Raw genomic sequence first — 27,312 nt, 5'->3', positions numbered from 1 at the left:
TCTAGAACAGGAATTTAATTATTGGAGGTGACCAATTTTTTTTTTTTTTTTTTTTAATTTTGATTCACTAGAGATTCAGAAAATATTGGTGCTGGAACACTGGTAGCTAAAGTGAGTTTATAGGCTTATGTCGAAATGATAATCATTGAGGTGTAAGTACCCACTGCCAGGGTATTCCAACTGTTCACATGTAGTAAAAAGAAAGCCAGCTCACCTAGTACTTGAAGTCCAGCTTGTATGGGAACCAGGTGGATCCACACCAGATAATATGCTCAAAGAAAAAAAATTGTAGTTCCAGCGTCTGATAAAATAGTTCTTTCTTTATTTTAAGTCCATTAAAAACTACAAAAATTACAAAGGTTGCATAGACAGGGCAAAGGAAGAAAGACTCATTTTGAACGCTCACTTGCGTTCTTTATCACAGTTCAAAAATGTACTGTTAGGGTATGTCTCCACGGGACGGATGGGCGGCGGTATCGCCGCAGCGGCGAAGCCGCTCGGCGCTAAGCCCCGCCCCCTTAATGGGACGCGATCATGCCGGATGTGTTAACTCTTCACATCCGGGATGATCGCTCTGTCCCATAGGGCCCTGTGATATGCCTTGCGGGGACGCTGCGTCCCCGCAAGGTGTACGGGCATGCTGCGATCTGAAAAGACGCGCAGCATGTCCGGAGTCGCAGGGCCGCCGCGTGCGGGTTTCCACGCATAGTGGAGACAGGATTTCATCAAATCCCCTCCACGATGCAGGAACATCTGGACGCTGCTTGTTTGACGCTGCAGCGCTGCGCAGCGTCAAACAAGCAGCGTTTCCTGAATGTGGAAACATACCCTTAGGATCATAAGTGCGTTTGTCATTCATTCATTCTATCTACATAACTTTTAAATCAAATAAATTGAAAAAGACATGCATATTATATTCTAGGCACCACATGGCTACAAGAAATCCTCTCTCTCATCTACAGCAATGGAGATCCTACACCAGTAAAAACAACTTATAGCTGGGATCGAGTGCCTTGGATTGAACAGCATGGTGGACGAGCCCTGATTGAGAACAGACCATCACCTCGACTTATTACAACACATCTTCCTTTCCATCTGTTTCCACAATCATTTGCTAAATCCAAAGCCAAGGTTTGTAATGAATATTGTGATACAATGCACATCAGAGGCGTCCACAAGGAGGTCTCTTTTTTTTCACTACACCTACGGATCTTAAAGGGAACCTGTCACCTGAATTTGGCGGGACCAGTTTTGGGTCATATGGGCGGGGTTTTCGGGTGTTTGATTCACCCTTTCCTTACCCGCTGGCTGCATGCTGGCCGCAATATTGAATTGAAGTTCATTCTCTGTCCTCCGGAGTACACGCCAGCGCAAGTCAATATTGCCTTGCGCAGGCGTGTACTCCGGAGGACAGAGAATGAACTTAAATCCAATATTGCGGCCAGCATGCAGCCAGCGGGTAAGGAAAGGGTGAATCAAACACCCGAAAACCCCGCCCATATGACCCAAAACTGGTCCCGTCAAATTCAGGTGACAGGTTCCCTTTAAGCGCTTTTGCACGCTAATGCTTTTTATCAAAAAACACTTCATGGACTAAGATATTGTATAGGCGTAGAAAATGTACTATGCTAGGATAGAGGTATTTTATTTACATTTTAGCTGGTGTTTCAGGAAGTGAATTTTAAGCGTATAAGACAACGGAGGTTAAAATCTCTTTCAGTCTACATTGTCCTATATGAGGGCAATATGTCTCCGTAAAATAAAATGTGTCCTTTGGAGAAGTATTACTGATTTTCCTAGATCAAAACCCAAACATTACAAAAATATTTTTGTTCTATTTCTTCAAAAACAGTGCCCTTTTTCTTTCCCATACACTTCCTTACAGTTAAATGGCAACTTTGCTTTTTATCATTGCAAGAATTTCTAAATCCAGAATCTTTTTATTTGTTTGTGCATTAGGTAATCTACACCATAAGGAATCCTAAAGATGTATGTGTTTCCCTTTATTACTTCTCCAAGATTGCACAATTTTTGGAAAGCAGGGAAGATTTTCAGGATTTTGTCTCTTTGTTTCTAAGCAAAGACAGTAAGTATATCAATAAATTTGTCATTGTCCTTTCTTTTAAGGTGAACATTAGCCTCCAGGTATTCCTTTAGCACAGCAACTGTTCCCTCCATCCCCACATATTTTGTCAAGAGACTGTAGTTAATTATCCATTTGATAGGAGCTCCTTCACTATCCCCTAAGTTTAGGGGAGCCCTAGCTATCCCTGCTGCCATGATTACTTCTAATGGTGAAGATGGTGGGGCCATGTACCTTCCTTAGCTCTTGAATCAGCCCTTATCTGTCCCCTTCCCAGGGAAGTGGAGAGCAGTTGAATATAAGAATACACAAACCAGACTAACAAGGTAAGACATACAGGAATAAATGAAATACCAATCATACAAATATGCATTGACAAACAGAGTGGGAAAACTGGGAAGTAAAGGAAGGAAAAACAAATTGGGAGAGGATGAGGGTATGCACTCAGACAGTTCGCCAAGCAACCGTATTTAGAACAAGACTTCAAAAGCCTTCTCAACAAACACCTCCAACTCCACACCAGGCAGTATAAAACTAACTCTGGCAATTCTGATTGCCAGAGGAGAGTATATATAGCAGTGAGGAGTGTCCAAAACTGAACAATTGAAATAATCAAAGCAGGAAATATTCAGAGACTCTCAACTGAATTTATGGAACCCATACCCTGATAGCAGAAACCTGCACCATTTAATATGATGGTGAAGTGCGTCTAATCCATGCATGAGTCTTCTGGACGTGTTCTAGACGCCTCTGTCACTGTAAATTTGTGACATATTTCTTCACTATATACTTCTAAAGGCAGCAGCTGTTACCTGCTCCCTCAATAAGGCTACGTGAACACTTGCATACCGGGGCTTTGCGGATGGCTGCGTACCTCCTCCCTGAAGCTCCGCACACTTCTGCACTTCCGTTTAAGTCCGCCTTCTTCTGCATGCACCTGCGTACCTATCTTTAACATTGGGTACACAGGACACGCGGATGTATGTGGATGCATCAACTCAATTTCCTGCGGTCAGTGGGTGTGTCAAAACGATGCATCCGCATCCATACACATGTCCTACGTACACAATGTTGAAAATAGGTACGCAGGACACGTGCAGAAGTAAGCGGACCTAAATGGAAGAAGTGCAGAAGTGGGCGGAGCCTCAGGGAGGGAGTACACAGCCATCCGCAAAGCCCCGGTACGCAAGTGTGCACGTAGCCTAAGCTGACAGTTGTATAAGCAGAACAAGCTGTACAGAGTCTTTTCCTGTCCAGCAGAATGGACAATGATTGCTAATCGCTGATCTCAGAGGAAAAATAGCGGATGTATACATTATCAAGTAAAATTTAGAAGACACCGCACACTCTTAATAGATTTTTATGCAAATTGTGCTAAATTTATTCAATATAACACTACACGTTAGTGACACATGGGAGCAATGTACAATTATAGGATAAGCGACCACTTGTAGTAACAATTAATTGACGTTTCGGCTCTCCTGAGCCTTATTCATAATATCGCTTAGTGAAGCAATGGTAGGTACACATAGCGAATTACTTGCTTACAGGTATAAGTGGTGCTATTGGCAGATAAGGCGGTGTGTGACCAGTCGTGGTATGCTGCCCTGTGTGCTGAACCTGGGGTGGTTATCTTGTAAAGCGGCGCTCCCGCGCCCTGCAGATGCCAGATGGACGCTGGCATCTGCAGGGCGCGGGAGCGCCGCTTTACAAGATAACCACCCCAGGTTCAGCACACAGGGCAGCATACCACGACTGGTCACACACCGCCTTATCTGCCCATAGCACCACTTATACCTGTAAGCAAGTAATTCGCTATGTGTACCTACCATTGCTTCACTAAGCGATATTATGAGTAAGGCTCAGGAGAGCCGAAACGTCAATTAATTGTTACTACAAGTGGTCGCTTATCCTATAATTGTACATTGCTCCCATGTGTCACTAACGTGTAGTGTTATATTGAATAAATTTTGCACAATTTGCATAAAAATCTATTAAGAGTGCGCGGTGTCTTCTAAATTTTACTTATACGGGGACTCTCCTGTCCGTGACACCTGCACCTCACCCTGCAAATTGACTGAGTGCACACCAATTATACCTTATACATTATCAAGTACACAGTACGTTATTTTCTGTTTAACACCATGTTGGTATTTTTTTTACTCAAATAATGAGAAATATATGGAAAATCAAATTGGTACCAAATGTGCTTGCCTCTTAGCTGTTCTAGAGTTTTAAACAGCCCATCTAAATAGCTATACAGTGTTACCTTGTCTGCATTATGGTATAATTGGCTTGAATAAATTTCCAGGATCTGAGAAAAGTCATAATGATATCATATAAATATTACCCCCTAAATAATCCAAACAGTTAATGACAATACTATGTTTAAGCCCTTAACAGAAGAAGGAAGAAAGGGGTTGTCCAGGACTTTTATAGTTACTGCCTATCTACTACATAATTGTCTAAGGGTCACTTCCGTCTTTCTGTCTGTCCTTTCTGTCAGGGATATTCATTCGCTGATTGGTCGCGGCAGCCATGACAGGCAAAACAGCCATGACCAATCAGCGACGGGCACAGTCCGGCGGAAAAATGGCCGCTCCTTACTCCCCACAGTCAGTGCCCGGCGCCCGCTCCATACTCCGCTCCAGTCAGCCCTCACACAGGGTTAATGGCAGCGGTAGTGGACCGCGTTATGCCGCGGTGTAATGCACTCTGTTACCACTGCTATTAACCCTGTGTGACCAACTTTTTACTATTCATGCTGCCTATGCAGCATGAATAGTAAAACGATCTAATGTTAAAAGTAATAAAAAAAAATAAATCGTTATATACTCACCGTCCGTCGGCCCCCGGATCGACAACAGGCCTTTCCCGCTCGCAACGCTCCGGTAACCGGTCCATGCTGCGATCTCGCGAGATGATGACGTAGCGGTCTCGCGAGACGGCTACGTCATCATCTCGTGAGACTGCAATGCACTCTTGAGACCGGAGCGCACGAGCAGCGTCGGTAACTGCTTCACTTGGATCCGGGGGCTCCGGAAGGTGAGTATATAACTATTTTTTATTTTATTTCTTTTTTTTAACAGGGATATGATGCCCACATTGCTTTATACTACGTGGGCTGGGCAATATACTACATGGGCTGGGCAATATACTACGTGGCTGGGCAATATACTACATGGGCTCTGCTATATACTATGTGGCTGGGCAACATACTACATGGGCTGGGCAATATACTACATGGGCTGGCCAATATACTATGTGGCTGGGCAATATACTATGTGGCTGGGCAATATACTACATGGGCTGTGCTATATACTACGTGGGCTGTGCAATATACTACGTGGCTGGGCAATATACTACGTAACTGGGCAATATACTACATGGGCTGGGCAATATACTACATGGGCTGTGCAATATACTACGTGGCTGGGCAATATACTACGTAGCTGGGCAATATACTACATGGGCTGGGCAATATACTACATGGGCTGGCCAATATACTACGTGGCTGGGCAATATACTACGTGGGCTGTGCTATATACTACGTGGGCTTTGCAATATACTACGTGGCTGGGCAATATACTATGTAACTGGGCAATATACTACATGGGCTGGGCAATATACTACATGGGCTGGGCAATATACTACGTGGCTGGGCAATATACTATGTGGCTGAGCAATATACTACCTGGGCTGTGCTGTATACTACGTGGCTGGGCAACATACTACATGGGCTGTGCAATATACTATGTGTCTGGGCAATATACTACATGGGCTGTACTATATACTGCGTGGCTGGGCAATATACTACATGGGCTGGGCAATATACTACATGGGCGGTGCTATATATTACGTGGCTGCGCAATATACTACGTGGACTGCGCAATATACAACGTGGGTGTCAGGACTCTGAACATTTTTACCTTTTGTGCATTACTGCCCTTTTCCAAGATGGCGTCTTTGGTCTCATGTTCACTGTGTCTTCCTGCTATAAAACTCCACCCCAGCCTTCAGTCTGTGCTAGAGTATTCTGCCTTGCATCCAGCTCCTGACCTCTGATTACTCCCTGGCTATACACCTGCTCCTGTGTACCTGTGTGGTGATCCTGCTACTCTGCTCTGAGTTCCTGCTGCATACACAAGTTTCCAGTAATCCTCCTTCATCTGCTGCTCGTGTTTACTTCCATCTGTATTTGCTGGACATGTAAGCTGTTGCTGCTTTGCAATAACCTGAGACTATTAACCAGGCCTCCCTGGTTGAGCTAAGATATGATTTGAACTGCCTAATAAGCATATCTATCTGTGCCTGGACTAAGACAAGGATTTATTCATGTCAAGTATCCTCAAGAATAACTGTGCTTCATAGACTTTCTGTTTGATTGGATTTTTTTACTCTGAAGTTTCCTATAGACTGCTAAGCTGCGTTTATTATTTGCACCAAGTGTTGTGGACTTGAGTTTCTCTCTGCACCTGTTTGAATCACCGTGTGATAATATAGACTTTACCACTTATAAAACTGTGTCCTGTAGTTGTCTTGTTCCACGCAAAGAGTCTCCTGAGTTATCCCCTATAATTATTACAGTGGGCTGCGCAATATACAACATGGGCTGCACAATATACAACGTGGGCTGCGCAATATACAACGTGGGCTGCGCAATGTACAACGTGGGCTGCGCAATGTACAACATGGGCTGCGCAATGTACAACGTGGGCTGCGCAATGTACTACGTGGGCTGCACAATATACAACGTGGGCTGCGCAATATACTACATGGGCTGCGCAATGTACTACGTAAGCTGCGCAATGTACTACGTGGGCTGCGCAATGTACTGCGTTGGCTGCGCAATGTACTGCGTTGGCTGCGCAATGTACTGCGTGGGCTGCGCAATGTACTGCATGGGCTGCGCAATGTACTGCGTGGGCTGCGCAATGTACTGCGTGGGCTGTGCAATGTACTGCTTGGGCTGCGCAATGTACTGCATGGGCTGCGCAATATACTACGTGGGCTGTGCTATACACTACGCATACATATTCTAGAATACCCGATGCGTTAGAATTGGGCCACCATCTAGTACTTAATATAAGTTATCAATATCTGATTGGTGTGGGTAAACAGCACAGCTCTATCAACTGCATATTGGCCCTGGACAGGAACTGCATATCTGCCCCATATTTGAATCAATAGGGAGCTAATATGCAGCACCCAGCGGTGGCCACTATGCAGTTGACAAAGCCATGTAGTTTTTTCTGCAATTCAGCACATCAGGTTCCTGCCCGCACCAGAGATAGCTGATCAGCAGGCATGCCTGGTGTCGCAGATATTGATCACCTATCCTAAGAAAAGCCATCCATGTAAGAATAAGCCATCCATATAAAAGTCCCAGATTACACCTTGAAAATGGTTGTCTAGGATTTAAAAAAATTGGCAAAACAATCACCCATACGTTTGCATCTCTCACAGCGCCAGTACTACTGCTTTGAAGGATCCATTCATTATTGCTTAGTTTACTGCAGCAATCACATGACAAACCTCCACATGACCGCTGCAGCTAAACACTAACTTCAGTGGTATTGCTTACATCTGACATATAATGCTCCCGACAACTAAAACCAGAGTCTTATTTTACATACAATTTTAACCCCTTTACCCCCAAGGGAGGTTTGCATGTTAATGATCGGGCTAATTTTTATAATTCTGACCCCTGTCCCTTTATGAGGTAATAACTCTGGAACGCTTATAGTGATCCCAGTGATTCTGACAATGTTTTCTTGTGACATATTGTACTTCATGGTAGTGATAACATTTCTTGATATGACTTGCGTTTATTTGTGAAAAAAATGGAAATTTGGTGAAAATTTAGAAAAATTTGCAATTTTTCAAATTTGAATTTTCATGCCCTTAAATCACAGAGATATGTCACACAAAATGCTTAATAAGTAACCTTTTCCACATGTCTACTTTACATCAGCACAATTTTGGAACAAAATGGGTTTTTTTTTTTAAGTTATAAGGGTTAAAATTTGACCAGCGATTTCTCATTTTTACAACACTTTTTTTTAAGGACCACATCACATTTGAAGTCACTTTGAGGGTCTATATGATAGAAAATACTTAAAAGTGACACCATTATAAAAACTGCACCCCCCAAGGTGCTCGACACCACATTCAAGAAGTTTATTAACCCTTCAGGTGCTTCACAGCAATTTTTGGAATGTTTAAAAAAAAAATGAACGTTTAATTTTTTTTCACAAAAGATGTTACTTCACATCCAATTTGTTTTATTTTACCAAGGGTAACAGGAGAAATTAGACTATAAGAGTTGTTGCACAATTTGTTCTGAGTACAACGATACCCCATATGTGGGAGTAAACCACTGTTTGGGCTCATGGCAGAGCTCGGAAGGGAAGGAGCGTTGTTTGACTTTTCAATGCAAAATTGGCTGGAATTGAGATCGGACGCCATGTCACATTTGGAGAGCCCCTGAAGTGTCTAAACAGTGGAAACCCCCCATAAGTGACACCATTTTGGAAAGTAGACCCATAAGGAACTTATCTAGATGTGTGGTGAGCACTTTCAACCACCAAGTGCTTCACAGAAGTATATAATGTAGAGCTGTAAAAATGAAAAATCATTTTTTTCCCACAATGATCTTTTAGCCCGCAATCTTTTATTTTTCTAAGGGTATCCGGAGAAATTGGATCACAAAAGTTGTCCTGAGTACGCTAATACCCCATTTGTGGGGGTTAGGGTTGAGCGAAACGGATCGGTCATTTTCATAAGTCGCCGACTTTTGGCAAAGTCGGGTTTCATGAAACCTGACCCGATCCCAGCGTGGGATCGGCCATGCGGTACACGATCTTCGTGCCAAAGTTGCGTTTCCTATGACACTTAAAGTGCCATTTCTCAGCCAATGAAGGTGCACGCAGAGTGTGGGCAGCATGATGACATAGGTCCTGGTCCCCACCATCTTAGAGAAGGGCATGGCAGTGATTGGCTTGCTTTCTGCGGCGTCACAGGGGCTATAAAGGGGCGTTCCCGCCGACCGCCATGTTACTGCTGCTGATCTGAGCATAGGGAGAGGTTGCTGCCGCTTCATCAGAAGCAGGGATAGCGTTAGGCAGGGTAAATTAACCCCCAAACCGCTTGTGCTGTAGCGATTTCCACTGTCCAACACCACCTTTTCTTTTTGGGACAGTGGAGGCTCGATTTCTGTGCAACAGCTCTGTAGGTTAAAAGGCTCCCTGATAGCTGCATTGCTATGTGTATGCCGCTGTGCAAACCAACTGCTTTTTTCAAAGCACAAATCCTGTTGCTCCTTCCTTTCTGCACAGCTATCTTGTTTGTTTGTCCATACTTTTGACTTTTGTGTGCAGCAGTCCTTTTTATTGCTGCCTGACATACTTTTCTGAGATAACTGTAGGGAGATAGTAATTGTAGTACAGTCCCCTTTTTTTTTTTGTTATATCTCTTCAAGCCACTTTTTGCCACAGAAAATACACTCTAATACAGTGGCCCAGATTTATTCACAATTCTCCCAGAAAAAAAATAAAAGTGGGAGATTAAGATTGTCAAATCTGCATCAGTGCCAGTCCTGTGTGTGGCATCTGTCTTTGTTTTCTGCCACAGAAAACCTACTGTCTAACAGTGGGCCTGATTTCTTCACAATTCTCCCAGAAAAAAAAATAAATGTGGGAGATTAAGATTGGCAAATCTGCATTAGTGCCAGTCCTATGTGTGGCATCTTTTTTTGTTTTTTCTGCCACAGAAAACCTACTGTCTAACAGTGGGCCTGATTTCTTCACAATTCTCCCAGAAAAAAAAATAAAAGTGGGAGATTAAGACTGGCAAATCTGCATTAGTGACAGTCCTGTGTGTGGCATTTGTTATTTTTTTCTTCCACAGAAAACCTACTGTACAACAGTGGGCCTGATTTCTTCACAATTCTCCCAGAAAAAAAAATAAAAGTGGGAGATTAAGACTGGCAAATCTGCATTAGTGACAGTCCTGTGTGTGGCATTTGTTTTTTTTTCTTCCACAGAAAACCTACTGTATAACAGTGGGCCAGATTAAATCACTTGTCTCACATATCCCCCCAAAAAATTAAAATAAAGGGAGAATAATCTTGCCAAACCTGTGCATCTGTGCGAGTGCTGTCTGTGGTATCTGTCAGTCATTTTGTGCTGCAGGAACTATACCGTGATATAGTGGGCCTGATTCAATCCCTTGTCTCCCATATCAAAAAAAAAGAGGGACATTTCTATTGCCAGTGTGTACATCTGCGTCAGTCCGGCTAGTGCCATATCTGCCAGCCTATTTCTGCTAATCAAACTGTGTTGTGTAATACAGTGGGCCTGATTTTTCCCTGCATTCTCCCACACATAAAGAGGGACATTTGTATTGCCAGTGTTTTTATCTGCGTCACTCATATTAGTGCCATATCTGCCAGCCTCTTTCTGCCAATCAAACAGTGTAGTGTAATACAGTGGGCCTGATTTTTCACTGCATTCTCCCACACATAAAGAGGGACATTTCTATTGCCAGTGTTTTTATCTGCGTCACTCCTGTTAGTGCCATATCTGCCAGCCTCTTTCTGCTAATCAAACTGTGTTGTGTAATACAGTGGGCCTGATTTTTCCCTGGATTCTCCCACACATAAAGAGGGACATTTCTATTGCCAGTGTTTTTATCTGCGTCACTCCTGTTAGTGCCATATCTGCCAGCCTCTTTCTGCCAATCAAACAGTGTAGTGTAATACAGTGGGCCTCATTTTTCACTGCATTCTCCCACCCAAAAAAAGGGACATTTCTATTGCCAGTGTTTTTATCTGTGTCACTCATGTTAGTGCCATATCTGCCAGCCTCTTTCTGCCAATCAAACTGTGTTGTGTAATACAGTGGGCCTGATTTTTCCCTGGATTTTCCCACACATAAAGAGGGACATTTCTAATGCCAGTGTGTTGTGAATTCTGCTCTTGGGCTCTCTCCGGTGGTTGTTGATAGTAGTGCAGTTGTCTTTGGGTTGTAATCCTTGGCAGGTGTTTCTGCTGATTGCAGCTCTATTAGGTATTTAGGTGTGCAGGATCCATGAGTCCCTGCCAGTTGTCCATTGTTCTTGGAGGGATTGCATCTCTCTCTGGCTCCTCATGCCCTGCTGTCAATTCAGCTAAAATAAGTGTCTGTTTTTTTGTCTCTGTGGCACACATGCAGTGTGCTTTACAGTTCAGTGCAATTTATTGTGTTTTTGTCCAGCTTAGACTTTGTTTGGATTTTTCTGTCATGCTGGATTATCTGGAGATGCAGATATACATTCTATGTCTTTAGTTAGATGTAGAATATTTTTATTATCTGCTGTGGATATTTTTAGGGTTTTAATACTGACCGCTTAGAATTCTTTCCTATCCTTTTCTATTTAGCTAGAAGTGCCTCTTTTGCTAAATCCTGTTTTCTGCCTGCATTCGTCTTTCCTCTTAAACTCACAGTCAATATTTGTGGGGGGCTGCCTATCCTTTGGGGTTCTTCTCTGAGGCCAGATAGAATTCCCATTTCCCTCTTTAGGGGTATTTAGTCCTCCGGCTGTGTCGAGGTGTCTAGGCCGTGTTAGGTACACCCCACGGCTACTTCTAGTTGCGGTGTCAGTTTAGGGTTTGCGGTCAGTACAGGTACCACCTACTCCAGAGATAGTCTCATGCGGCTCCAGGGTCACCGGATCATAACACCAGTGTGTGCATCTGCGTCAGTCCGGTTGGTGCCATATCTGCCAGCTTCTTTCTGCCAATCAAACAGTGTAGTGTAATACAGTGGGCCTGATTTTTCACTGCATTTTCCCACACATAAAGAGGGACATTTCTATTGCCATTGTTTTTATCTGCGTCACTCCTGTTAGTGCCATATCTGCCAGCCTCTTTCTGCCAATCAAACAGTGTAGTGTAATACAGTGGGCCTGATTTTTCCCTGCATTCACCCACACAAAAAAAGTTACATTTCTATTGCCAGTGTGTGCATCTGCGTCAGTCCGGTTAGTGCCATATCTGCTAGCCTCTTTCTGCCAATCAAACTGTCTACTGTAATACAGTGGGCCTGATTTTTCCCTGCATTCTCCCACACATAAAGAGGGACATTTTTATTGCCAGTGTGTTTATCTGCGTCACTCCTGTTAGTGGCATATCTGTCAGCCTCTTTCTGCCAATCAAACAGTGTAGTGTAATACAGTGTGCCTGATTTTTCCCGGCATTCTCCCACACAAAAAAAGTTACATTTCTATTGCCAGTGTGTGCATCTGCATCAGTCCTGTCAGTGTCATATCTGCCAGCCTCTTTCTGCCAATCAAACAGTATAGTGTAATACAGTGGGCCTGATTTTTCACTGCATTTTCCCACACATAAAGAGGGACATTTCTATTGCCATTGTTTTTATCTGCGTCACTCCTGTTAGTGCCATATCTGCCAGCCTCTTTCTGCTAATCAAACTGTGTTGTGTAATACAGTGGGCCTGATTTTTCCCTGCATTCTCCCACACATAAAGAGGGACATTTTGATTGCCAGTGTGTGCATCTGTGTCAGTCCGGTTAGTGCCATATCTGCCAGCCTTTTTCTGCCAATCAAACTGTCTACTGTAATACAGTGGGCCTGATTTTTCCCTGCATTCTCCCACACATAGAGAGGGACATTTTTATTGCCAGTGTGTTTATCTGCATCACTCCTGTTAGTGCCATATCTGCCAGCCTCTTTCTGCCAATCAAACTGTCTACTGTAATACAGTGGGCCTGATTTTTCCCTGCATTCTCCCACACATAAAGAGGGACATTTTTATTGCCAGTGTGTTTATCTGCGTCACTCCTGTTAGTGGCATATCTGTCAGCCTCTTTCTGCCAATCAAACAGTGTAGTGTAATACAGTGTGCCTGATTTTTCCCGGCATTCTCCCACACAAAAAAAGTTACATTTCTATTGCCAGTGTGTGCATCTGCATCAGTCCTGTCAGTGTCATATCTGCCAGCCTCTTTCTGCCAATCAAACAGTATAGTGTAATACAGTGGGCCTGATTTTTCACTGCATTTTCCCACACATAAAGAGGGACATTTCTATTGCCATTGTTTTTATCTGCGTCACTCCTGTTAGTGCCATATCTGCCAGCCTCTTTCTGCCAATCAAACAGTGTAGTGTAATACAGTGGGCCTGATTTTTCCCTGCATTCACCCACACAAAAAAAGTTACATTTCTATTGCCAGTGTGTGCATCTGCGTCAGTCCGGTTAGTGCCATATCTGCTAGCCTCTTTCTGCCAATCAAACTGTCTACTGTAATACAGTGGGCCTGATTTTTCCCTGCATTCTCCCACACATAAAGAGGGACATTTTGATTGCCAGTGTGTGCATCTGTGTCAGTCCGGTTAGTGCCATATCTGCCAGCCTTTTTCTGCCAATCAAACTGTCTACTGTAATACAGTGGGCCTGATTTTTCCCTGCATTCTCCCACACATAAAGAGGGACATTTTTATTGCCAGTGTGTTTATCTGCATCACTCCTGTTAGTGCCATATCTGCCAGCCTCTTTCTGCCAATCAAACAGTGTAGTGTAATGCAGTGGGCCTGATTTTTCACTGCATTGTCCCACACATAAAGAAGGACATTTCTATTGCCAGTGTTTTTATCTGCATCACTCCTGTTAGTGCCATATCTGCCAGCCTCTTTCTGCTAATCAAACTGTGTTGTGTAATACAGTGGGCCTGATTTTTCCCTGAATTTTCCCACATATAAAGAGGGACATTTCTATTGCCAGTGTGTGCATCTGCGTCAGTCTGGTTAGTGCCATATCTACCAGCCTCTTTCTGCCAAACTGTCTACTGTAATACAGTGGGCCTGATTTTTCCCTGCATTCTCCCACACATAAAGAGGGACATTTTTATTGCCAGTGTGTTTATCTGCGTCACTCCTGTTAGTGCCATATCTGCCAGCCTCTTTCTGCCAATCAAACAGTGTAGTGTAATACAGTGGGCCTGATTTTTCACTGCATTCTCCCATACATAAAGAGGGACATTTCTATTGCCAGTGTTTTTATCTGCATCACTCCTGTTAGTGCCATATCTGCCAGCCTCTTTCTGCCAATCAAACAGTGTAGTGTAATACAGTGGGCCTGATTTTTCCCTGCATTCTCCCACACAAAAAGATACATTTCTATTGCCAGTGTGTGCATCTGCGTCAGTCCTGTCAGTGTCATATCTGCCAGCCTCTTTCTGCCAATAAAACAGTGTAGTGTAATACAGTGTTAGGGTTTGCGGAATGCACCGAATATATTTATTGAGGTGATTGGTGCGTTCACAACCCGGGATCCACTGTGCAGGAATATCCTGCTGCTAAGTGGATGGCGGCGCAATATGGCGGTAATAACCAGCTCTGTTAGCTTCACAGAGTGGCTGAGAAAGCAAAGCTCTGTGCCCTGTTAACTCTCACAGAGACACAGGCTAACTACCCAGACGAGAGCAGTCAATGGTCATTCATGCATACAAGTAGGATAGCTGCGGAGACACCATCACGTGTTTCTCGACGCAAGCAGTGAATAGCCAGACCTTTCCCCGGGAGGGAACAACCACGGGAAGGGCAGCATCCAATAAAGGAAAACCACCTATGCCAAGCATGGTATCCATCCACAGACAGCTGTTTCGGGGTGTTTGCCCCTCATCAGTGTGGAGTAGGAATCTGGCTATTAGGAGCAGTGCCTAGTTAAAGGCTGTGAAGGAACAGATGATTGGCCTCGGGGAGACCAAAACATCCAACACCGCGGAGACACCATCACGTGTTTCTCAACGCAGTGATCCAGAACACTGCCCCCATCCCTTATGGGAAATATGCAAATGCATGTAGGATAGCTGCAGAGACACCATCACGTGTTTCTCGACGCAAGCAGTGAATAGCCAGACCTTTCCCCGGGAGGGAACAACCACGGGAAGGGCAGCATCCAATAAAGGAAAACCACCTATGCCAAGCATGGTATCCATCCACAGACAGCTGTTTCGGGGTGTTTGCCCCGGGCTCATCAGTGTGGAGTAGGAATCTGGCTATTAGGAGCAGTGCCTAGTTAAAGGCTGTGAAGGAACAGATGATTGGCCTCGGGGAGACCAAAACATCCAACACCGCGGAGACACCATCACGTGTTTCTCAACGCAGTGATCCAGAACACTGCCCCCATCCCTTATGGGAAATATGCAAATGCATGTAGGATAGCTGCAGAGACACCATCACGTGTTTCTCGACGCAAGCAGTGAATAGCCAGACCTTTCCCCGGGAGGGAACAACCACGGGAAGGGCAGCATCCAATAAAGGAAAACCACCTATGCCAAGCATGGTATCCATCCACAGACAGCTGTTTCGGGGTGTTTGCCCCGGGCTCATCAGTGTGGAGTAGGAATCTGGCTATTAGGAGCAGTGCCTAGTTAAAGGCTGTGAAGGAACAGATGATTGGCCTCGGGGAGACCAAAACATCCAACACCGCGGAGACACCATCACGTGTTTCTCAATGCAGTGATCCAGAACACTGCCCCCATCCCTTATGGGAAAAATGCAAATGCATGTAGGATAGCTGCGGAGACACTGTCACGTGTTTCTCGACGCAAGCAGTGAATAGCCAGACCTTTCCCCGGGAGGGAACAACCACGGGAAGGGCAGCATCCAATAAAGGAAAACCACCTATGCCAAGCATGGTATCCATCCACAGACAGCTGTTTCGGGGTGTTTGCCCCTCATCAGTGTGGAGTAGGAATCTGGCTATTAGGAGCAGTGCCTAGTTAAAGGCTGTGAAGGAACAGATGATTGGCCTCGGGGAGACCAAAACATCCAACACCGCGGAGACACCATCACGTGTTTCTCAACGCAGTGATCCAGAACACTGCCCCCATCCCTTATGGGAAATATGCAAATGCATGTAGGATAGCTGCAGAGACACCATCACGTGTTTCTCGACGCAAGCAGTGAATAGCCAGACCTTTCCCCGGGAGGGAACAACCACGGGAAGGGCAGCATCCAATAAAGGAAAACCACCTATGCCAAGCATGGTATCCATCCACAGACAGCTGTTTCGGGGTGTTTGCCCCTCATCAGTGTGGAGTAGGAATCTGGCTATTAGGAGCAGTGCCTAGTTAAAGGCTGTGAAGGAACAGATGATTGGCCTCGGGGAGACCAAAACATCCAACACCGCGGAGACACCATCACGTGTTTCTCAATGCAGTGATCCAGAACACTGCCCCCATCCCTTATGGGAAAAATGCAAATGCATGTAGGATAGCTGCGGAGACACCGTCACGTGTTTCTCGACGCAAGCAGTGAATAGCCAGACCTTTCCCCGGGAGGGAACAACCACGGGAAGGGCAGCATCCAATAAAGGAAAACCACCTATGCCAAGCATGGTATCCATCCACAGACAGCTGTTTCGGGGTGTTTGCCCCTCATCAGTGTGGAGTAGGAATCTGGCTATTAGGAGCAGTGCCTAGTTAAAGGCTGTGAAGGAACAGATGATTGGCCTCGGGGAGACCAAAACATCCAACACGCGGAGACACCATCACGTGTTTCTCAACGCAGTGATCCAGAACACTGCCCCCATCCCTTATGGGAAATATGCAAATGCATGTAGGATAGCTGCGGAGACACCATCACGTGTTTCTCGACGCAAGCAGTGAATAGCCAGACCTTTCCCCGGGAGGGAACAACCACGGGAAGGGCAGCATCCAATAAAGGAAAACCACCTATGCCAAGCATGGTATCCATCCACAGACAGCTGTTTCTGGGTGTTTGCCCCTCATCAGTGTGGAGTAGGAATCTGTCTATTAGGATGCTGCCCTTCCCGTGGTTGTTCCCTCCCGGGGAAAGGTCTGGCTATTCACTGCTTGCGTCGAGAAACACGTGATGGTGTCTCCGCAGCTATCCTACATGCATTTGCATATTTCCCATAAGGGATGGGGGCAGTGTTCTGGATCACTGCGTTGAGAAACACATGATGGTGTCTCCGCGGTGTTGGATGTTTTGGTCTCCCCGAGGCCAATCATCTGTTCCTTCACATTCATGCATACAACACTCCTCGCCGGAGGTGCCAGCATTCTAGAGGCTTATTTCAGCCGGGTCCCTGAATACTCTCACACACAAACTCCTCGCCGGGGGTGCCAGCATTCTAGGGGCTTATTTCAGCCGGGTCCCTGAACACATTCACACAAATGACCACAGTGGCGCAAAGCATGTAACATATGAAGATACCAGCGCATGGCCATGCGGCCATGCTTGCCTTAAATAGCTGCAGCACATACAAGACCTTAAAGAAGAGGACCAATGAGAGATTGCCATACCTGAGCATGTGACCCTAGATCTCCACTGAGAGATCTTGCCCTGGGCATGCTCAGTGTGTGCAGAGCAGGACTTAGTCCTAGCACCTATAGGACCTTCCTGAAAGGACCAATGGACTTGGCTGCAGAAGCTGAACATGTGACCCCTGATCTCCAGTGAGAGATCTTATCCTGGGCATGCTCAGTATGTGCAAAGCAGGACTTAGTCCCAGGAAAGCCTGTTCACCGTAGATCAGTGCAAGGTACAATGGTAGAGCCTGGAGAGGCAGCAATAACCCTTTGCACTGAATCAGACTCAGTGAGAAGCTGGGACCGACGTCTCCACTGAGCAGGATCCACCGCGGCCGATGGAGAATGGGAGACTGCCGCAGAGACGGATCGAGATTCCCCCTGTGCAGCAGAGGAAACTCGACTCCTAACATACAGTGGGCCTGATTTTTCCCTGCATTCTCCCACACATAAAGAGGGACATTTCTATTGCCAGTTTTCTTATCTGCGTCACTCCTGTTAGTGCCATATCTGCCAGCCTCTTTCTGCTAATCAAACTGTGTTGTGTGATACAGTGGGCCTGATTTTTCCCTGCATTCTCCCACACAAAAAAAGTTACATTTCTATTGCCAGTGTGTGCATCTGCGTCAGTCCTGTCAGTGTCATATCTGCCAGCCTCTTTCTGCCAATCAAACTGTCTAGTGTAATACAGTGGGCCTGATTTTTCCTTGCATTCTCCCACACATATAAAAGGGAGATTTACATTCACGTTCACGCACACCTTGTACCTGGTTTTACAGGACCACATAACGGTTGTTAGTTTGGTAACATTTTTCCAAGAATGAGGAAGTCTGGCGGAAGAGGTCGTGGCCATGGGCGTTCATTGCCAGCTGGTAATGATGGTAGTGGTGGTGATCGTGGAGCATCAGGTGGTCGTGGGAAAAGCAATATAGCCCCTAAGTCTCCAGTTGTTGAGCCAGCGTCATCGTCTGGCTACTAGTGTTGAGCATTCCGATGCTGCAAGTATCGGGTATCGGCCGATACTTGCTGTATCGGAATTCCGATACCGGGATTCCGATACTCTTGTGGTATCGGGTATCGGGTATCGGAACAACATTAATGTTAAAATGTGTAAAATAGAGAATTAAAATAAAAAATATCGCTATACTCACCTGTCCGACGCAGCCGGGACCTCAGCGCAGGAACCGGCAGCGTTGTTTGTTTAAAATTCCCGCTTTTACATGGTTACGCGAAGTCCCGGCTTGTGATTGGTCAGGGCGGCCATGTTGCCGGGCCGCGGACCAATCACAGCAAGCCGTGACGAAAATACGTCACGGCTTGCTGTGATTGGTCCGCGTCCCGGCAACATGGCCGCCATTAACCAATCACAAGCCGTGACGTCACGGGAGGCTGGAAACGCGCTCATTTTAAAAAGGGCGCGTGTCCAGCCTCCCGTGACGTCACGGCTTGTGATTGGTTGCGTCGCGGTCAACCAATCACAAGCCGGGAGGCTGGACACGCGCCCATTTCAAAATGAGCGCGTCCAGCCTCCCGGCTTGTGATTGGTTGATCGCGGCGCAACCAATCACAAGCCGTGACGTCACGGGAGGCTGGACACGCGCCCATTTCAAAATGAGCGCGTCCAGCCTCCCGGCTTGTGATTGGTTGATCGCGGCGCAACCAATCACAAGCCGTGACGTCACGGGAGGCTGGACACGCGCCCATTTTAAAATGAGCGCGTGTCCAGCCTCCCGTGACGTCCCGGCTTGTGATTGGTCAGGGCGGCCATATTGCCGGGACGCGGACCAATCACAGCAAGCCGTGACGTAATTTCGTCACGGCTTGCTGTGATTGGTCCGCGTCCCGGCAACATGGCCGACCTGACCAATCACAAGCCGGGAATTCACGTAACCAAGTAATAGCGCGATTTTTAAACAAACAACGCTGCCGGTTCCCTCGCTGAAGTCCCGGCTGCGTCGGACAGGTGAGTATAGCGATATTTTTTATTTTAATTCTTTCTTTTACACATTTATATGGTTCCCAGGGCCTGAAGGAGAGTTTCCTCTCCTTCAGACCCTGGGAACCATCAGGGATACCGTCCGATACTTGAGTCCCATTGACTTGTATTGGTATCGGGTATCGGTATCGGATTGGATTCCGATACTGTGACGGTATCGGCCGATACTTTCCGATACCGATACTTTCAAGTATCGGACGGTATCGCTCAACACTACTGGCTACACAAGGCCTCGAAGGCTCCCTTTTCTGGGAGTAGGAAAACCGCTTTTGAAGCCAGAGCAGCAGGAACAAGTATTGGCTTTCATTGCTGACTCTGCCTCTAGCTCTTTCGCCTCCACCTCGGAAAGTGCCAAATGTCAGAGCAGTGCGTCGTCAGTGGATGCTCCTGGTCAGGAACAAGTCGCTTCATTGTGTCCTTCACCCAGAACAACAGTGAAGGATGCGTCAGGCGACACAACTGGTTACTCCATGGAGCTCTTTACACATACCGTGCCTGGGTTAGAAAGGGAAATTGTTAACAGGCCATGCCCATTACAAGATGAATTGGACATGGAGTGCACAGATGCACAGCCACAGCCAGATTATTATGCTGTTCCTTTGACTCAGATCTGACCTTTGCCTTGCAGTGTACTGATCCAGAATCTGACCCCGATGAGACTATGGAGCCCCGTCACGAACGCTATATCACCGGCTTACACGGTGACCCAGAGGAAGGTGCACAGGACATAGAAGAGGAGGTCATAGATGACCCAGTTGTTGACCCCGATTGGCAGCCATTGGGGTAAAAGGGTGCAGGCGGCAGTAGCTCTGAAGCGGAGGAGGAGGAGCCGCAGCAGTCCTCAACATCGCAACAGGTTCCATCTGGCAGGCCCATATCTGGCCAAAAACATGTTGCAAAACCAAAACCAGTTGTAGGACAGCGTGGCCGTCCGGTTAAAGTAGCTCAGTGTGCAATGCCTGAAAAGGTATCCGATAGTAGGAAGAGTGCAGTCTGGCATTTTTTTAACCAAGATCCCAATGATCAGTGCAAAGTCATCTGTAAGAAATGCTCAAGGACCTTCAGCAGAGGTCAGAATGTTAAAAATCTAAATCTAGTTGCATGCGTAGACATTTAACCACCATGCACTTGCAAGCCTGGACAAACTACCAAACGTCCCTTAACGTTGTAGCACACTCTCACAATGAAGCTAGTCAGCAACGCGACATCCCTTCCCTCACTGTAAGCCCCCATTTACCACACCACCTGCAGGTAATGTGGCGGTTTCGTCGCAAGGCCAAAGCAGTCATGGAATCACCAGGTTCGTGGTAGCAAAAACTGTAAAAAGGGCAACAGAAAGAATACCATCACCAACCCTCTCTCAGTCACCCATGTCCACCGGCACCCCCGCTAGTTCCACCCTATGCAGCTCTCCAGTCCAGCTCACCCTACATGAGACTCTCGTTAGGAAAAGGAAGTACTCATCCTCGCATCCGCGTACACAGGGTTTGAACGCCCACATTGCTAGACTAATCTCGTTAGAGATGATGCCCTACTGGTTAGTTGAAAGCGAAGCTTTCAAAGCCCTGATGGACTATGCTGTACCACGCTACGAGCTACCCAGTCGACACTTTTTTTCCAGAAAAGCCATCCCAGCCCTCCACCAGCATGTAAAAACCGCATTGTCTGTTGTGAATTCTGCTTTTGGGCTCTGTTATGACCCCAATGGCGAGGGTCTCAGAGGAACGTGGAAGTCTGCAGAATACAAAAATCCAGCTCATAGGGCAGTGGTAACTGGGTTGACCATATATCTAATCCTAACGCCAACACTAGCAGTAGCCGGGGATCATTCCTACGTTGATTCTAGATGACACGCGCCAGCCGGAGAATCTAGCTACCCCTAGTAGAGGAAAACAAAGACCTTTCTTGCCTCCAGAGAAGGGGACCCCAAAGCTGGATAGAAGCCCCCCACAAATAATAACGGTGAGGTAAGAGGAAATGACAAACACAGAAATGAACCAGGTTTAGCACAGAGAGGCCCGCTTACTGATAGCAGAATAAAGAAAGGTAACTTATATGGTCAACAAAAACCCTATCAAAATCCACACTGGAAATTCAAGAACCCCCGAACCGTCTAACGGTCCGGGGGGAGAACACCAGCCCCCTAGAGCTTCCAGCAAAGGTCAGGATATAGATTTGGAACAAGCTGGACAAAAATACAAAACCAAAACAAATAGCAAAAAGCAAAAGGCAGACTTAGCTGATATAACTGGAACCAGGATCAGTAGACAAGAGCACAGCAGACTAGCTCTGATAACTACGTTGCCATGCATAGAACTGAAGGTCCAGGGAGCTTATATAGCAACGCCCCTAACTAACGACCCAGGTGCGGATAAAAGGAATGACAGAAAAACCAGAGTCAAAAAACTAGTAACCACTAGAGGGAGCAAAAAGCAAATTCACAACAGTACCCCCCCCTTAGTGAGGGGTCACCGAACCCTCACCACGACCACCAGGGCGATCAGGATGAGCGGCATGAAAGGCACGAACTAAATCGGCCGCATGAACATCACAGGCGACCACCCAGGAATTATCCTCCTGACCATAGCCCTTCCACTTGACCAGGTACTGAAGCCTCCGCCTGGAGAGGCGAGAATCCAAGATCTTCTCCACCACGTACTCCAACTCGCCCTCAACCAACACCGGAGCAGGAGGCTCAGCAGAAGGAACTATAGGCACAATGTACCGCCGCAACAAGGACCTATGAAATACATTGTGAATAGCAAACGACACAGGAAGATCCAGACGAAAAGATACAGGATTAAGGATTTCCAATATCTTGTAAGGCCCAATAAAACGAGGTTTAAATTTGGGAGAGGAGACCTTCATAGGAACAAAGCGGGAAGAAAGCCATACCAAATCCCCAACGCGTAGTCGGGGACCCACACCGCGGCGGCGGTTGGCAAAGCGCTGAGCCCTCTCCTGTGACAACTTCAAGTTGTCCACCACATGATTCCAGATCCGCTGCAACCTATCCACCACAGAATCCACCCCAGGACAGTCAGAAGGCTCCACATGACCCGAAGAAAAGCGAGGATGGAAACCAGAGTTGCAGAAAAAAGGCGAAACCAAGGTGGCGGAACTAGCCCGATTATTAAGGGCAAACTCAGCCAACGGCAAGAATGTCACCCAATCGTCCTGATCAGCAGAGACAAAACACCTCAAATAAGCCTCCAAAGTCTGATTGGTTCGCTCCGTCTGTCCATTGGTCTGAGGATGGAAAGCAGACGAAAACGACAAATCAATGCCCATCCTACTACAAAAGGATCGCCAGAACCTGGAAACGAACTGGGATCCTCTGTCTGACACAATATTCTCAGGGATGCCGTGCAAACGAACCACGTTCTGGAAAAACACAGGAACCAGATCGGAAGAGGAAGGCAACTTAGGCAAAGGAACCAAATGGACCATCTTGGAGAAGCGATCACATATCACCCAGATAACGGACATGCCCTGAGATAGCGGAAGATCAGAAATGAAATCCATGGAGATATGTGTCCAAGGTCTCTTCGGGACAGGCAAGGGCAAGAGCAAACCGCTGGCACGAGAACAGCAAGGCTTGGCTCGAGCACAAGTCCCACAGGACTGCACAAATGACCGCACATCCCTTGACAAGGAAGGCCACCAAAAGGACCTGGCCACCAGATCTCTGGTGCCAAAAATTCCCGGGTGACCTGCCAACACCGAGGAATGAACCTCGGAAATGACTCTGCTAGTCCACTTATCCGGGACAAACAGTCTGTCAGGTGGACAAGACTCAGGCCTATCAGCCTGAAATCTCTGCAACACACGTCGCAGATCCGGAGAAATAGCTGACAAGATAACTCCATCTTTAAGAATACCAACAGGATCAGCGACTTCAGGAGCATCAGGCACAAAGCTCCTAGAAAGAGCATCGGCCTTCACATTCTTTGAACCTGGTAAATACGAGACAACAAAATCAAAGCGGGAGAAAAACAATGACCAGCGGGCCTGTCTCGGATTAAGGCGTTTAGCAGACTCGAGATACATCAGATTTTTGTGATCAGTCAAGACCACCACACGATGCTTAGCACCCTCGAGCCAATGACGCCACTCCTCAAATGCCCATTTCATGGCCAACAACTCCCGATTGCCCACATCATAATTTTGCTCGGCAGGCGAAAACTTCCTAGAGAAAAAGGCACAAGGTTTCATAACAGAGCAACCAGGGCCTCTCTGCGACAAAACGGCCCCTGCTCCAATCTCTGAAGCATCCACCTCAACCTGAAAGGGAAGTGAGACATCGGGCTGGCACAAAACAGGCGCCGAAGTAAACCGGCGTTTCAACTCCTGGAAAGCCTCCACGGCAGCAGGAGCCCAGTTAGCTACATCGGAGCCCTTCTTGGTCATATCCGTCAAAGGTTTCACAATGCTAGAAAAATTAGCGATAAAACGACGGTAGAAGTTAGCGAAACCCAAGAACTTCTGAAGACTCTTAACTGACGAGGGCTGAGTCCAATCAAGAATAGCTCGGACCTTGACTGGGTCCATCTCCACAGCAGAAGGGGAAAAAATGAACCCCAAAAAGGGAACCTTCTGTACACCAAAGAGGCATTTTGAGCCCTTGACAAATAACGAATTTTCACGCAAAATTTTAAAGACCAACCTGACCTGCTCCACATGTGAATCCCAATTCTCAGAAAAAACCAAAATATCATCCAGATAAACAATCAAAAATTTATCCAGATACTTCCGGAAAATGTCATGCATAAAGGACTGAAAAACTGAAGGCGCATTGGAGAGCCCAAAAGGCATCACCAAGTACTCAAAATGACCTTCGGGCGTATTGAATGCGGTTTTCCATTCATCACCTTGCTTAATGCGCACAAGGTTGTACGCACCACGAAGGTCTATCTTGGTGAACCACTTGGCACCTTTAATCCGGGCAAACAAGTCAGACAACAGCGGTAAAGGATACTGAAATTTGACAGTGATCTTATTTAAAAGCCGATAATCAATACAAGGCCTCAAAGATCCGTCCTTTTTTGCCACAAAAAAGAATCCCGCACCAAGAGGGGAAGAAGACGGACGAATATGTCCTTTCTCCAGAGACTCCTTGATATATGAACGCATAGCGGTATGTTCAGGTACCGACAGATTAAACAGTCTTCCCTTAGGAAATTTACTGCCTGGGATCAAATCTATAGCACAGTCACAGTCCCTATGAGGAGGCAGTGCACTGGACTCAGACTCACTGAAGACATCCTGATAATCAGACAAATACTCAGGAACTTCCGAAGGCGTAGAAGAAGCAATAGACACAGGCAGGGAATCCCCATGAATACCACGACAGCCCCAACTTGAGACTGACATAGCCTTCCAGTCCAGGACTGGATTATGGGTCTGTAACCATGGCAGCCCTAAAACAACCAAATCATGCATTTTATGTAAAACCAGGAAACGTATCACCTCGCGGTGTTCAGGAGTCATGCACATGGTAACCTGTGTCCAATACTGCAGTTTATTTGCTGCCAATGGCGTAGCATCAATACCCCTAAGAGGAATAGGATCTACTAATGGTTCAAGAGTAAAACCACAGCGCTTAGCAAATGACAGATCCATAAGACTCAGGGCAGCACCTGAATCTACAAACGCCATGACAGGATAAGACGACAGTGAGCAAATCAAAGTTACAGACAGAATAAATTTGGGTTGCAAATTACCAACGGTGACAGGACTAACAACCTTAGCTATACGTTTAGAGCATGCTGAGATAACATGTGTAGAATCACCACAGTAGTAGCACAAGCCATTCCGGCGTCTATGAATTTTCCGCTCATTTCTAGTCAGGATTCTATCACATTGCATTAAATCAGGTGTCTGTTCAGACAACACCATGAGGGAATTTGCGGTTTTTCTATCACATTGCACCGAATTAGGTGTCTGTTCAGACAACACCATGAGGGAATTTGCGGTTTTGCGTTCCCGCAACCGCCGGTCAATTTGAATAGCCAGTGCCATAGTATCATTCAGACCTGTGGGAATGGGAAAACCCACCATAACATTCTTAATGGCTTCAGAAAGGCCATTTCTAAAATTAGCGGCCAGTGCACACTCGTTCCAATGTGTCAGCACGGACCATTTCCGAAATTTTTGGCAATACACTTCAGCCTCGTCCTGCCCCTGAGACATAGCCAGCAAGGCCTTTTCTGCCTGAATCTCAAGATTGGGTTCCTCATAAAGTAAACCGAGCGCCAGAAAAAACGCATCAATATCAGCCAATGCCGGATCTCCTGGCGCCAGCGAAAAAGCCCAATCCTGAGGGTCGCCCCGTAAGAACGAAATAACAATTTTTACTTGCTGAGCAGAGTCTCCAGATGAACAGGGTCTCAGGGACAAAAACAATTTACAATTATTCATGAAATTCCTAAACTTAAACCTGTCTCCGGAAAACAGTTCAGGAATCGGTATTTTAGGTTCTGACCTAGGATTTCTGATAACATAGTCTTGTATGCCCTGCACACGAGTAGCCAGCTGGTCCACACTTGTAATCAAGGTCTGGACATTCATGTCTGCAGCAAGCATAGCCACTCTGAGGTAAAGGGGAAGAAGAAAAAAAAAAAAAAAAAACTCAGGATCTTCTTTCTTATAATCCCTCTTCTGCAATGCATTAAACATTTAATACAGGCCTGGCAAACTGTTATGACCCCAATGGCGAGGGTCTCAGAGGAACGTGGAAGTCTGCAGAATACAAAAATCCAGCTCATAGGGCAGTGGTAACTGGGTTGACCATATATCTAATCCTAACGCCAACACTAGCAGTAGCCGGGGATCATTCCTACGTTGATTCTAGATGACACGCGCCAGCCGGAGAATCTAGCTACCCCTAGTAGAGGAAAACAAAGACCTTTCTTGCCTCCAGAGAAGGGGACCCCAAAGCTGGATAGAAGCCCCCCACAAATAATAACGGTGAGGTAAGAGGAAATGACAAACACAGAAATGAACCAGGTTTAGCACAGAGAGGCCCGCTTACTGATAGCAGAATAAAGAAAGGTAACTTATATGGTCAACAAAAACCCTATCAAAATCCACACTGGAAATTCAAGAACCCCCGAACCGTCTAACGGTCCGGGGGGAGAACACCAGCCCCCTAGAGCTTCCAGCAAAGGTCAGGATATAGATTTGGAACAAGCTGGACAAAAATACAAAACCAAAACAAATAGCAAAAAGCAAAAGGCAGACTTAGCTGATATAACTGGAACCAGGATCAGTAGACAAGAGCACAGCAGACTAGCTCTGATAACTACGTTGCCAGGCATAGAACTGAAGGTCCAGGGAGCTTATATAGCAACGCCCCTAACTAACGACCCAGGTGCGGATAAAAGGAATGACAGAAAAACCAGAGTCAAAAAACTAGTAACCACTAGAGGGAGCAAAAAGCAAATTCACAACAGGGCTCCCTCCGGTGGTTGTAGGTGGTAATGCAGTTGTCCCTGAATTGCAGTCCTGGTCAGGTGTATCTGCTGATTGCAGTTCTGACTGGGGTATTTAGGCGTGCAGGATTCATTAGTCCTTGCCAGTTGTCAATTGTTGTTGGGAGGTGTTGGACCTATGCCTGGTTCCTCCTGCCTTTCTACCAAATCAGCAAAGATAAGTGTCTGGTTTTTGTTTCTTTGGCACACATGCTGTGTGCTTCATAATTCAGTGCTATTCCTTTGTGTTTTCTTGTCCAGCTTAGATTGTGTCAGTATTTTCTCAGTCTGTGTTGGATTCTCTGGGGTTGCAGATATTCACTCCACGTCTTTAGTTAGATTGTGGAAGTTTTTGTATTATCTGCTGTGGATATTTTGTGAAGGGTTTTAATACTGACCGCCTAGTATTCTGTCCTATCCTTTCCT

At 46.1% G+C, this 27,312-nt stretch overlaps 1 protein-coding gene across 2 annotated transcripts in view; it reads left to right on the top strand.

Moving 5' to 3' along the window:
• LOC143764771 (3-beta-hydroxysteroid sulfotransferase-like) overlaps positions 1-27,312 on the top strand; it is a 321,966-nt gene that overhangs the window by 81,857 nt on the left and 212,797 nt on the right. For both annotated transcript variants that reach the window (XM_077250717.1, XM_077250718.1), the window contains exons 4-5: positions 923-1,131; positions 1,960-2,086. In XM_077250717.1, coding sequence (XP_077106832.1) covers positions 923-1,131; positions 1,960-2,086 — 336 coding nt within the window. The remainder of the gene's footprint in view (positions 1-922; positions 1,132-1,959; positions 2,087-27,312) is intronic.

Source organism: Ranitomeya variabilis, chromosome 4, assembly GCF_051348905.1.
Source record: "Ranitomeya variabilis isolate aRanVar5 chromosome 4, aRanVar5.hap1, whole genome shotgun sequence".
Classification (NCBI taxonomy): Eukaryota; Metazoa; Chordata; class Amphibia; order Anura; family Dendrobatidae; genus Ranitomeya; species Ranitomeya variabilis.
This window is presented reverse-complemented; position numbering and strand designations above follow the sequence as displayed.